At 36.0% G+C, this 14,648-nt stretch overlaps 1 protein-coding gene across 1 annotated transcript; it reads right to left on the reverse strand.

Annotated features, from left to right (window-relative positions):
* LOC121147054 (UDP-glucuronosyltransferase 2B16-like) lies at positions 1–13,859 on the reverse strand. The gene is made up of 6 exons (XM_040966748.1): positions 13,133–13,859; positions 10,254–10,402; positions 7,447–7,578; positions 4,807–4,894; positions 3,723–3,942; positions 1–280 (listed from the first exon to the last, which is right to left on the reverse strand). Exons 1-6 carry the CDS (start codon positions 13,857–13,859, stop codon positions 1–3), a joined length of 1,596 nt encoding a protein of 531 aa, XP_040822682.1.
* Between the last annotated feature and the right edge of the window lie 789 nt (positions 13,860–14,648).

A 14,648-nucleotide genomic window follows, 5' to 3' on the forward strand; every position in this document is an offset into this window, starting at 1 on the left:
CTAATCTTGCTTTTTCTTCTTTCCCACATCTATAAGTTTTTGACACACAAACAAACAAGTTTTTATGACAAGGAAACAAATGATTGTCACACAGGCCAGCAGGAACCCAATCACATCCAGAGAGTGGTACTGGTACCACGTGAGGTCATGGGCTGCAACCCGAAAGTGTTTGGCTCCTTTGTGACGCATGACATACTCAATCCAGAAGATGGCTTGATCCAGCGGTTTCATGGGCTGATCGTGGTGAATTCTTGATAATGTCATGACATTCTCTTTGTAGCTGAAGAAAAACAAAATAAATGACAAACTATAGAATGAAATAAACTTATAGATAAGTTAACTATTAATAAAACTAATGAAATGAATGTCACCTAATCATGGAAGAGAAGGTTATTTTCTTCTGTGATTATTTCAGATTTTACTTGGTAGACAAGATTTTTTTGGACCCATATAATTTCAGTATGTATAGAGAGAAAATTTGAAGACAAAAATAATTTCTAACATTCCATGATAGAAATTTGGATCATTATGTAACCCAAATGTGATGAAAACACACACACACACACACACACACACACACACACACACACACACACACACACACAAATATATCTTTGCTTATGTGGACTTGAATTACACAGTAAGAATTATGAATTAAATTTATATACAATGTTTAAAATAATATCAAAATTTAGATGTAAAAGGTAAGTCTTTGACAAAGCCTGGACACATGTCATGGCAAAATTGATAAAGCTAGCATTCACCGGAATTAGGAAGTTCATCTTTAGCATTTAATTAAAAATTAAAATTACAAAGAATGAAGTTGCCTTATTTTGAATTCTGACATGGGAAATGCCTTCACACTTTTAAACATTTCTTTATCCTAACCTTTTCATCCCAAGGTAGCAGGGTTCGGAGTAGTACCTTTCTTGTTTAGTGGTGTGAGCAACAGTGTTTTGATTCTTAGAATAATTTCAATTATTCCTATCCTAAAAATAGGTCATTAGTAAACAAATTGTTCTTACTTTTCTGATCTCAGAATCTAGAATGCTTAATGTTTTCCTTTGATAATCTGTAATTTCATTTTTGCCTAACATTGAAATGATGAATTAAATAGTTAAAGGGTTCAAGTAAGAATATTTCTGATCAAATCTAAACATCAAAGTCTATAACATGGCATGGAAGGAAAAGAAATGAAGGTAATTACTCTTTTTTATTCAAAAAGTGTCATTATCACATATATTAACTATGTCTAGGAATTTAAATATTTTCTTCATTTCTCAGCATTACATATGCTAGTTATAGTATAATTATATCATTTGTTTTTGCATTAAATCTTCAAATGAGAGACATGTTCAAATTCAAAAATGAAAAGCAATAGTGTTTTTAAAGCTGCTTATACAAACAAGGGAAGTGATACGTTTGACAATGTATGTAATTTAAAGTGTATCAACTTTAATATTATTAGCATATTTGTACAATGTTTAATTTCCATTTGAATTCAATGGATATATATAAATATATATATATATTACACAAACATATAGATAAACATATTACCATTGGTATGAAAGTCATAATACTAGCAACATTACTGAAGTTAACTTATACACTGAAAATTTATGGACATCAATTTTTCTCTTTTTGAAGATTTGATTCATTAATCAGTGAAAGTCAAATTGGACTGTTGAAATCAACTATTTTTATCTTCCACACAAATAACAAAATTAACATGTGAGCTAAATAATATACCTGTATTTTTAAATAGTTCCCTCCTCCTCTATCATTAGATTTAATTTGAAAATTTGTTTGTCAGTTGGGCCAGTGGGTTATATATTCTGTTTATGTTCTCACACAACCAATGTTTTGATTCACTGATTTTATATATTGATATTTTGATCACTATTTGGTTTATTTCCTCTTATTTTGGTTATTTCTTGTTTTCTATTTCTCTTGGGATGATTTTACTGTTGTTTTTCTAGTTCCTTCAAATGTATACTTCGCTCGTTTGTCTGGTGTGTTTCTAGTTTCTTGATATAAGCAGCAATTGTAATACATTTACCTCTTAACACTAACTTCGCATTATCCCGCAAGCTTTGGTATGTTGTACTTGCATATTAATTTGTTTCAAGAAATTTTTTGATTTCTTTCATTTGTTCTCTGACCCATTGTTCATACAGAGGAATGTTGTTCATCTTCCAAGATAAATGGACCCTAGTTTCACACCATGGTGGTCTGATAAGATATATGGTATGATTGCAAGTTTTTTGAAGACAGTGAGAATAATTTTGTGATCTATCTTGTGAATGCTGGAGGTTACATGTACAGTTCTAAAAAATGTGTATTTCATGTCTATAGGATGGAGGATTGTGTATATATCTATTAAGTCCATTTATTCTATTGTCTGTGTGAGATCTGTTGTTTCTTTGCTGAGTTTCTGTCGCATTGATCTACCAATGTTAACATGGTGCTAAAACTCCCCACTATGATTATATTGACATCTATGTCTCCCCTTAAGTGCATCAATAATTTTTTCATATGGCTAGATTCATTTGTGTTTGGCATGTAAATATTTATTATTGTTACTTCTTCTTGGTGAATGGCTCCCTTTATCCTTACGTCGTGCTCCAGTTTATCTCTTTTAATGTTTTTCACTGTGAAGTCTATATCATAGAAACCATCTAATATTCATTCACTGACATGAAATGTCTTTTTCCATCCTTTCACTTTCAGTTTCCTTGCCTTTTTCTTGATTATATGTATCTGTTGTAGGCAAAAGATAGTCGGATGCTGCTTTTTGATCCATTCTGCTAATTTTTGTCTTTTGATTGATGAGCATGGACCATTTGTGTTCAGAGCTAATATTGAAAGATTAAAATTTAGTCCTGTTGTTTGTATGTATGTGTGTGTGTGTGCACGTGCACGTACATGCATGTATGTGTGTATTAGTATCTCTTCATGTAGGTGAAATTTTACTATTTTTCTCCCTATGGCAGACTGTGTACACTGGTTCAGTATTTAGGAGATGCATAATGAAAGTGTAGCAGAAAGTGATATGTTCAAAGGTGGAGACAGAGAGTTGTAGGTATCCATGCATACAGTACAAGAATGGACTTCAAGAAAAATGGCTGATAATGTCCTGACAGTTGGATGTTGGACTCTCCAACATTGTCCATGCCTACACCTTTGGGATACACTTCAGTAGCAGCATGATGAAGTTATGACAGTTCATGAAAGACATCCATCATAAAACTGAAGAGGAAATCAGTGGGGAGGGGAGGAAACTTAGAGCAGGGTGAACACCAGTGCCTACCAAACTGTGTCATAAAACAAAATAATAAAACCAAACGTTAAAAAAGATGCCGACCATAGTTTATTATGAAAATTAAATTTTGGGGGTGGTTTTCATGCTGGAAGCAAGTCACAATTATGTTGAAAGTAATCTAGTTCTCATAAAGCATTTACCCTTTCATACTTCATTGTGAGCTTGCTGAATGCTGTGCTTTAATCCTTTCATTTTTCATCTTCACTGACAAGTGCTTTTACCAAACTTAATTTTAAAAAAAGATTGTGAGACAATAATTTATTATTTATTGCTTTCCAGAGTTAAGAAAACTGGTAAACAAGCTTATGGTCATGTTCAAAATAAAGTGATGCCCCCTTGACATTTTTGTGAAGACTACATATAAATATTATGTTGTTTTAAGGAAGGTGATACTCACGAAGGGTTATTAATGACTGTCTTCAAGGCATTGGCCAGTTCTGTACTTGACATTGTCCTCCAGTTCAGTCTGAGAGCTGCCCCTTTGGCCATCATGTAGGCAACGTTATCAGGTTGATCCCCAAACAAAGGAAGACCCACCATAGGGATGCCATAATGGATAGCTTCATAGATGCCATTGGTTCCACCATGAGTTACAAAAGCTTTGGTTTTTGGGTGCCCTAGGTTGAAAGATGTTTAGTAAAATTGTTAAATAAACCTGAAAAATTCAGTGAGAAATGCAGAGTAGTTGATGATATCCATAAAACTGCTTTTAGTTTGCTTTCAGATTAAGAAAAATAAACAGTTAAGTATATCAGATTGGTAAGTGAAAGCCACATGAAAAAGGAAATGTGTGACATAAACTTGAATGAATATATGATCATAATCAAAGATCTATTTGTTAGTAACACTTGAATTTCTGTATTAAGAGAAAAGTCAGAAGTAGTAACTATTGTCATCAACAGAGATAACATGGAAATTGTTGTGATTATTTTTAGAAGTTCATTTACTCAAAATGCAGACTCAGAGAATATGGGACAGAGAGAGATAATGTCCATCTGCTGATTCACTACCTGAATGCCTACAAGCAAGGATTGGCAGCATCAAGGCAGAAGGTAGGAACTCAATCTGGGTCTGCATTGTGGATAACAGAAACCCAAAGACTTGAACCTGCCACCTCTTGCGGCGCACATTAACAGGAAGTTCCAATAAGAAACAGAAGTGGGATTTCAACCAATTTACAACAACATAGGACAGAAGTGTCCAAAGAGACACCTGAACTTTTCTTCCAAGTGTCCCTTTAGCAAAAAAGGCATTGGGAAACTCTGTGTGTTAGATAATATTACTTAAATTAAGGATAATGGACACAAGGGATTTCTGCTTAATAACATGTCAACTATTATCATTTAATTTATAATATTAGATAATAATTTATAGATGTTTGATACTGAATTTCTCAATAACAAGTGGTCATACTCTTTCTTACTACTATCTTAACTGACTGTTACTCATTATGTCACAGCATTTCTTTTCCAGGGTCTTACCTAGAAGGTCATTCTGGGGGATCCATTTATAGATTTGAGTGTTGGATCCTAAGGTATCTGGCTTCCGACCATCAAATCTCCACAGAACCTATTAAGTGGAAAAAAATACATCCATTTCAGAGTTGAATTTCAGAGTTGTAAAGGGGCTGAGAGACCACCTAATTAAATGGCTTCCCTAGAAAAGATCAGGAAAGGAGAATAGGGGGGTTATTAATTATTTACAGCTGCCAAAAAATTGAGGTGGATAGAATAAAATTTCTAGGAGTATTTATAACTGAGCAGGCATGAAACATAACCAAGAGGGCTCACTATAGTGCGTTAATTAAGTGTGATGATGAGTGAAAAATTCATAATTTTTATAGTATCATTAAGGACTAAAATTGTAGGGCCCGGCGCAGTGGCGCAAGTGGTTAAGGTTCTCGCCTTGCACGACCGGGATCCCATATGGGCGCCGGTTCTATCCCAGCAGCCCCACTTCCCTTCCAGCTCCCTGCCTGTGGCCCGGGAGAGCAGTCGAGGATGGCCCAAAGTTTTGGGACCCTGCACCCGCGTGGGAGACCCGGAAGAGGCTCCTGGCTTGGGGAGTGAATCATCAGACGGGAGATCTTCCTCTCTGTCTCTCCTCTCTGTATATCTGCCTTTCCAATAAATAATAATAATAATAATAATAAATCTTTAAAACTCAGTAGCAGTTATATAAACTTTTAAATATATTTGCTTAATTCCTTATTTGAAAAGCAGACACACAGAAAGAGGCAGACATACTGTCCACTGGCTCGCTCTTCAAATGCCTACAACAGCTGTGATTGGGCTAAGCATAAGGATTTCCACTTTAGCTTGCGATGTGGAAAGAGGCAGTGCTCACACACCTGAGAGATTATCTTCCATTATGCATAATCAGGGAGATGGATCAGTAGTAAGGCAGGAGTCTAGTGTTATGGTGTAGCAGGTTGAAGTTCCAGATGTGGCCCTAGCATCCCAAATGAAACATCTGTGAAAGTCCCAGTTGCTCTGATCCTGATCCATCCCCTGCTTGTGTGCCTGACAGAGCAGCAGAGGCTGATGTAAGTAGATACCCATGTAGGAGATCTGGATGGATTTCCAGGACCTTGCCTTTGCCTAGCCCGGCCCCCTGCAGCTGTGGCCATTTTGGGACTGAACCAGTGAATGGAAGATCTCTCACTCCCTTTCTCTCTGTGTGTCTCTTCATTTCTTGATTTATCTCTCTCTCTCTCTGGCACTCCCTCTCTCTCTCTCTGTAACTATGACTTTCAAATAAATAAACAGACCTTTAGAAAGAGAAAGGGAGAAATGCAGTACTCCAACATAAATTCTCCATTATAGGTAGAGGGCCTTCCAAGAACAGATTTAACCAATTGAATCACAACACCCACAATTTAAGCAGCATTTTTTAAATTAATGTAGATAATTAATATTGCTGCTAGATTAGGAAACTTCTTTAAACTTCTTTAAATTAGAACACGGAGTTAGTTATCAGTAAAATGGTGGCTGAGAAAAATTTCAAGCTAAATTTTATTCAACTATTTTTAACTCTTCATGATGGACTGCAATCTTTGACAGCCAAGATTATTCATTTTTGCTATAGTCAGATTATTCATATACCTGGTGCCAAAATAAGGTACTGATTTTGGAATTCCCAAGTTATTCTTATAAATGGGAGTGTAATCCACCTTATTTAATTGACTGTATGAGTGGTAGAAGTAATTTGAAATCCCCAGCAAAATAGATAAATAACAAGATTACTGTAAAACTAATATATATCTGATGATCAAAGTTAACATATATTTTAGAAAATCAGAATGTACCAAACATTTTAGAGAGGGGACATATGAACTCTTCTTCTAGAGTTCTTCCTATATTCTTTCTCCTTTCTCAATCTGGAGGAGGTAATAATTTATTCAATTAGTAACAGTCCATTGGGGCCACATTGTAAAACGCCTCATGTCCATCCTTAGAATGGATCTGTATTCACTCATTCCCTTACACTGCTTTGCTTTGAATTCTGGAAAGCCATCTGTCTGTCTGTCTGTCTCTCTCTCTCTCTCTCTCTTTTTGTCTTTCTGTCTACATTCCCTCTTCACGCTTTATCTTTTAACCTGGGGTCTGAGCTAATGAACCTTGATTTTTTTTTTCTCTAACAGATTTCTCAACAGTACCTAGAACAGGACTAATCCTAAATTAGAGATGAAGAATCAGATTGCATTGGCATCCTAAACTACATCTTTCACCTCACATCTTGATTTCAAAATCTGCTCAATTATATCTTACTACCACAGTTAGCAATCACATTATAGTTTTCATAACCATCTTAGTGCATATAGTGTTATTAACAATTCAACAAAGAAAAAAGCAAATGAAATTGCAGATTTTGATGATTCCTCAATCCCTGCCTGCAATGTCATGATGATAGTGAAACTGATCCTGCATTTATTCGATACTTACTTTTCTGATCATATATAAATACCAAGTTACACATAGTCACTTTGCTATTTCAGCACCTGAAAAGTAAATTGTTTTTAAACCATTATCTCAGAAAAATATTATCTTTCATCTTAGCTTAGCTAGCTTTCACAGTGGGACATTTCTGTAATAGTCTACCATTAGAGCACTCTTTCTGACCTTTTGTGGAAGCTGGGCAAGGGCTGATGCGATCACATTGGCCCTCTCTTCTGTCATGTTACTGATCATTGAGCCCAGAGAAAACACCACAACTCCCTCTTCTCCAGAGCTCTGCACAAAGTCTTCCATCTCCTGTGAAGAAAGAATTTTATCCATCAAAATAAGTCAGCAGGACAGCAAACATTGTTGAAGAGACTGGCACAGTTAACTAAGGAATAAAGTCTCCTACTATCATAAAATACTAGAGTGATGGCTCAGGTAAAATACATGTCTGACAATATTTTCCATTTTACCCTTTTTTATAATAGCTGGTCCTATTTATCATGGTCACAGTGTTGGGCTACTGTTGTGTTGACATTCTGATTCTTTCATAATTGAAATGTTATGTCCTGCGATAGGATAGAGAACACCTGTAATGTATGATATTGTTTAAATATATCATTTGTGTTACAGAGAAAACATGATATTATTTCGTGTACCTTCTTTGTTGCTATTTCTAACTAAACTCCCTAGGATGGCTGATTAAATGTCACTAAAGGTTTTTATTCAAAAACTTGTAATTCTGTATGTAATTCTATGATTATATATTCATTCTTTAATATTAACTTTAGGCCATTTTCAATTATTATTTTCATAAATAATTGCTATAAACATTGATTTTTCTTATCTTAATTACTTTCTGCTGTGTAGTTTCATTTATGTGTCTTAAAAAACAAATGTTCTTAAATATTTTCAAGTCAGTGGAGGATATCTGTCATTTTTTTTCTTTTTCAATGGTACAGACAATCTGAGATTTTAACAAATAATGGATAAACAAGCTGCTTGGGATGATAAAGATATGTTAAGCATTGCTAAGAACACAGACTTCATAATCAGACTTGACTTAAAACCTTTTTTGTGCAACTGAATAACAATAAGTACACTTAATTATTATCATTGCAGCTCTCCCATCATTCTGGTTTGCCTTTCTCCTCCCCCCTCACCAACAAACAGTGTCACTTCCTCTATATTCAAGGAACAAAAATGTATTAAGAATAGATGTGTTGTATGCAACTTTTGCTAATATTACCTCAGCCTTTGAGCCAATGAAATTTATCACGTAGAGCTGGAAAAAAAATGCATTCAAAAAATATGTTGGATTTCAATAATTTCCTGTCAATAGTATGATGCTGTAATAAGAAAGTAAATTACAAATATCATTTAGGCCCAGCATGCTAACCAAGTAGCTAAGGTCCTCCCCTGGCATGTGCCAGGATCCCATATGGGCACCAGATCATGTCCTGGCGGTCCCGTTTCCCATACAGCTCCCTGCTTGTTGCCAGGGAAAGCAGTCAAGGACAGCCCAAAACTTTGGAACCCTGCACCCGTGTGGGAGACCCGGAAGAAGATCCAGACTTCTGGCTTCAGATCAGCTCAACTCTGGCCATTATAGACACTTGGGGAATGAAACACTGGAGGAAAGATCTTTATCCCTTCTTCCCTCTGTATATCTGCCCTTCCAATAATATAAATAAATAAGTAAATAAATAAATAAAGGCCATGCTAAACATGGAAGATATAGCATCCCATTGATAATTCCATAGCACATTTAGTACTATAACAGAGCAAGGAGAACAGAACAAATTAAACAACTACTCCAGTCAAACAATGACAACAAAATCTGGAGGAATGGTGACTGTAAGGTCAACTGTGTCAGCCAAAGGACATGGGAGGGTTTCCTCATCCTTGGGTCAACCAGATCGATAGCATTTAGAACTATTGAACCCACCTGGGTGGAACCCTTGGAGTGCATGCCACATCAGGACCCTGAGTTGATATTGGGTGGCCATTCCCCATCCCCAGGTATTTGGATGGTGGGGAAGCTGAGTTAGCTTTTCCTCTTCTCTCCTCCCTTTCCCCAGAAACAGGAAGGAGAAATAGAAAATTTGGTAACAATGACCACACTCACTTTCCCCTGAACCTCGATCCTTCCCATCCTAAATAACTGTGTAAACATCATCAAAAATAAATAATTTTTTTAAAAATTCCCATTGGAGAGAATCTGATCATATCTCTCAATTGATCAACTCTTTCCTCTGGTTCCCAAACTAACAAATTTATGCTGTGTTTTAAGCTGCTTGATATTGCATAATACCAAATTACTTCTCTAGCAAAATCAGCCTCTTCACTCAACTGCACATATTTCAGTGAACTAAATTCCACGTTTGTCTTTTGCTGTCTTACATTCTCTTTCTTCATCCCTACCCTATTCCTGAATATCAATCACCTCTTTTATTACTAGTAATTTTAGGACAGCTTTATGTTCTCTACTATATTACTTTTGAACATTGTTATTCATTTTGCAAAAACATTTATATGCTGGTTTTATTGTCTATTTTTCAAAAGTTAACTGATGGTGTTGGGAAGATTGGAAAATATGAATACTTTGCTTCTGTATATACCCATAAATATACACTGATTTAATAGCAATAATTTTTTATATTTTGAATAATGGAGATCTTAATGTAACTGACTATATTATCAACATTTTCTAGATATTCTGTTATTTTATAATGACAATGAAATCTGGATACTTGTGATGGTTTGCAAATATACAAGACAACTTCATTTCCTAGAGACTGGCATTATTTTCTAATTCAAATTTTCTGTGTTCATTGTGGGATTCTCTGTTGTCACCTTCTGGTTGGCAGGATATTTTATCCTAATTCTAGTATCTATTACTAGGAGTCAAATGAGTTGAAGGAAAAATACAGAGTCATTTCCACTGAGAGTGCTAAGTGAAATAAGCAAAGCAGTGTCATTTTTACCTTAGGCAGAGGTTTGGCAGGCTTACAGTGGAGACCCCCAACAAATTTAACGTTTGGTAAGAGTGGGCGAGGAAACTCTATATCCCAATAGCTTCGAATGAGCCACATATCAGCTTTGCCCATTAGCTCAGCAAATCTAACAGGTCTTCCTGCAAGGAGAAACCATGAAGAGAGGGGAAGATAATGAGGGAATCATGACAAGTAGTATGGTGCATGATTTTCTGAGATGTATTTGAATTATGCAACCAATGATGTAAGAAGTATCTGGACACTGATAAAACAAAAATGCTTATTTATATACATAGTTTATGCAGCATTTACTTTATAGATACATGCAAAAGAATATTTCTAATGTCAACTCCGTATTGTCACATTGTCATTGATATACAGAACTATAGATTTAAACATGTCTTTTTAATGATCTCTGAAGTTGCAAAACTAGCAAATGTAAACAGAATAATTTCATTTCCAGAGTAAGGAAATCCTACCAAAATCATAAACAGAGCTTTTCCTGAAGAATTTGAAAGGGCTAATTGTAAAGGTGACTGTGTTCCTGGAAGTCTGGAATCTCCAAAGAGACACCTGCATCCTGTGAGGAGCAAAAGCTCCTGCTTCCTGAAACACCAGGAGGCAGGTAGGAGATAGGGAGAATCTTGAAGTTTTGAGATTTACAGGAAAGACAGCTACCTTTGAGGCATGCTGTTTTATTACTGTCTACATTGAGGTGTTATAATCAGGACCCCAGGCCTATGCATTGTAAATTTCTATTGCATGCTTTCTGTTTTGTGTCACTGCTAGCCCCTAATCATGTACTTGCTCACTGTCACATAACTTTTGATTCTCTGATAAATAATTATTGTAAAAACTACACACATTTCATCTGAGGCACTTCTTGCTTGCAAGAAGTTGCCTTTGGACTAGAAATTAAAATAATTTCATTTGCCTTGGAGTCTCACTCAGATTCATTGAACCCCAACAGAATTCAGTCTATTTTTTTATAAGTTAGCATTTTGGTCTCTGATCATTTTCCATGAAAACTTTAAATTCACTTTCATTTTGGTCATAATCACTTTTTTACATTTTTTTTAATTTAGAATTTTATGGTGCAATTCCATAGGGTCTGGAATTCTCCCTGCCCCCTACCCAAATTCCCACCCCTATTGATTTTTCCCATATTATTACAATGCTATAGTCCTTCATAAGCAGTCATAAATCCATCAGTCTGTTACTTAGGTATGCCCCAACATTGCTGCTACTGACAATATTAGACAGTTCAGGATTCCATTGTCAGATATGTCCAACAATTTCATTGGGAGTCTATCTTTGATTTGGAAGTAAAGATACATACTGCCTTGTTATCTTCAACAAATGCTGATGGAACAATTGGATAGCAGCTTGCAGAATTAAGAAGCAAGACCCACACCTGTAGCATTATACAAAAATCCTTGATCTAAATGGATCAAGGACTGAAATCTACAACCAGAAACCATCAAACTATTAGAGGAAAGCATAGAAAGACATAGAAATAGGGAAAGACTTCTTGGAGAAGACACAAAAAGCACAGACAATTAAACACAAAATAAACAAACAGGACTACATCACACTAAAAATCTTCCGTACAGCAAAGGAAACAATTAACAAAGTGGCAAAGCAACCAGCAGAATGAGAAAACATCTTTACACACTACACAACTGATAGGGGATTATTATCCAGAATTTACAAAGAGCTTCAGAACCCCAGGGATGGTTATATTCACTTCACGTGATATCAATTTTTATTCTTCTGTGGGATTTAAGATACTTACATACATAAATATTTATGTACAGAAACATTTCCAAAAATATCCAAACGATTTAATTTGTGGAAGTAGAGATTTTTACTAACCATTTTTGCATCTCTTTTATTAAAAATGGAAAAGCCGGCCCAGCGCGGTGGCACAGTGGTTAAGGTCCTCGCCTTGCACGCCCGGGATCCCATATGGGCACCGGTTCTAATCCCGGCAGCCCCGCTTCCCATCCAGCTCCCTGCCTGTGGCCTGGGAAAGCAGACGAGGACGGCCCAAAGCTTTGGGACCCTGCACCCGCGTGGGAGACCCGGAAGAGGCTCCTGGCTTCAGGATCGGCATAGTATTGGCCGTTGCGCTCACTTGGGGAGTGAATCATTGGGCGGAAGATCTTCCTCTCTGTCTCTCCTCTCTGTATATCTGCCTTTCTAATAAAAATAAAATAAATCGTTAAAAAAAAATGGAAAAGCCATTTAAAAATAGAGAAGGATCATATACATGTGTACTTTTCAACAACATAAGCCTCACACAAACTATTTTGAGGACTGACTGAGAGAAAAAAATGTGGCAACCTTATAAACTACAATTTGTACATTTCTGTGTCTACAAATAATTCTGTATCTTACAGACTTTAGAATCACTTTAGATAATATTTTTTTTAGAAGCTTCAATTTTAAATAAGAAAGTAGATCTCTACAAGCACAAATAATTTTCCTAAGGTCCATGAATCATTGCACTAAACACACATGCTACAAGTCAATCTACACATTTTTATTCATCAAGATGTTAGAAAAGTTTCCGTCAACTTTTTATAATATAAAAAGAGAAAGGTGGGAAAGTCATTAGTTACAGATAACTTAAGTAGTTTTGTAGCTACATGAGTTGCTATAGATTGTCCTATCGTAGTGATAGGCAAGGTTTCTGACTGATCTTCCAATATAAGGTTTCACAACATTTGTGAGATTAATGAATTAACATATTTTCATGTATTGCTTAATCTACAAAACACAGGTTTCCAGGGTCTTACATTCATACAAACTCACCTGTAAAGTCACAGGGTGGTTAGGAGTTCACATAAACCAGTAAAAAGACTTACCTAGAGCTTCACTGCAAAACTGATCCCACCTCTTCTCATTAAATGTCTGGAACCAAAAGTCAAAATAAAGCATGAACAGCATATTTTTCACCCTCTCCATAAATGTCATTTTACCACTTAAAACTGACATAATAACAGGCACATAGGATGGAGGAAACAGAAGTCCTCCACTGTACTTCTCATACGTGTAGCCAGGAGTGAAGCGGAGACTGTACACAAGGGGGATGTGCAGCAGCTCAGCCAGCAGCTCCCCACAGGGGGCCAGGGCATCTGCAAGAACAATATCGAACTTTGAAGCCTGAAGTTTTGCCATGAGTTTCTTGTTGAAAACCACGTCTTTGCAAAGAGTTTCATAGATATTAGAATAATCTGAAAATATTTCTTGCAGTAGTGAAAAATACTCCCAATATGCATCTCTTGACACATCATATATCACAGTATTAACTGAATTCACAAACGAAGCTTCCATTTCATCTTTAGTGGAAGATGTAGGAAAAGTTTCAAATTTAATTCCAGATTCATTGTTGGGATCGATTAAAACAGAAGCTGAAGACCTCAGCACAGTTACTTCATGTCCTCGCTGCACAAGTTCACCTAGGATTATCTTTAAATTAAACCAGTGACTGTACTCCAGAGGCCATACCAGCACCTTTCCACAGCTCCCAGAACTGAAGAAAGAACTCAGTTGTAGCAGCAGCAGCAAAACAGACACACGCTTCACACACATCCTGTTCATAGCCAGGGCACGGTCTCCAGTTGCTGTTCCTTTATTTCACTACACATACTTATATGCATGAGTAATGCAAAAACTAATCAAGTAGTTAATTTGTAACTGGTGCTGGTCAAAGTAAATCCACCAGATAAACAATCACAGTTCGTGCACCTGGATGGCATTTTGAAAAAAAAAAATAAGATGATTTGTGTGTCAATAATTTCACAAATGAGCTTTTATAATTAATGCCAAGAGCAATATCAAGAAAGACATGATCTGATCTGCAGTCTTGCTGAATCAAGGCTGCAATTAATTAAACAGCTAATCCACATTTCTTTTAAAATGTGATTCAAGGGATCTTGTGTGTGCATGTGCATAAAAGCTTTCATGAAATGTAACTCACGTATATATGATTCACAGTTCAAGCTTCACAACTCATTTTTTCACTGTATCTTTATTACCATTTCACACCTTTTTTAGCAGGTTATTACACCAGAAATAATTCCTATGAAATTTCATCTTTTGTCCCTTCAGTATAGTTCAAGTTTTTATTCCTCTAGTCCTATGCAAGTATTAAATTGTTTCATGTTTTCATAGGTTTTCCCACTGTGGGAATTACATGTGGCTTGGGTCAAGGACAAGGCACAAATCTATAAGCAGCATCCCTGCTGGAACACTATCTATATTTTAGTTTCATCTGGCTTCTCCCAACATGAAATCACTATTCTATGCTTCAGCTGAACAATGTCTAATCGATAGTTTTAATTCTGACTGTGCTATCTCAGTACAATCTCTGTGCTAAGA

Source organism: Ochotona curzoniae, unplaced genomic scaffold, assembly GCF_017591425.1.
Source record: "Ochotona curzoniae isolate NIBS_2020 unplaced genomic scaffold, NIBS_Ocur_1.0 scaffold_4506, whole genome shotgun sequence".
NCBI classification, from domain to species: Eukaryota; Metazoa; Chordata; class Mammalia; order Lagomorpha; family Ochotonidae; genus Ochotona; species Ochotona curzoniae.

Excerpts from the sequence above, each read along its gene's own strand:
- LOC121147054 (XM_040966748.1), bottom strand. The coding sequence starts at position 13,859 with ATGTGTGTGAAGCGTGTGTCTGTTTTGCTGCTGCTGCTACAACTGAGT. Across the intron at positions 7,579-10,253 it reads CTGCCAAACCTCTGCCTAAG|GAGATGGAAGACTTTGTGCA; the intron begins GTAAAAATGACA and ends CTTTCTTCACAG. Across the intron at positions 3,943-4,806 it reads CCCCCAGAATGACCTTCTAG|GGCACCCAAAAACCAAAGCT; the intron begins GTAAGACCCTGG and ends CTTTCAACCTAG.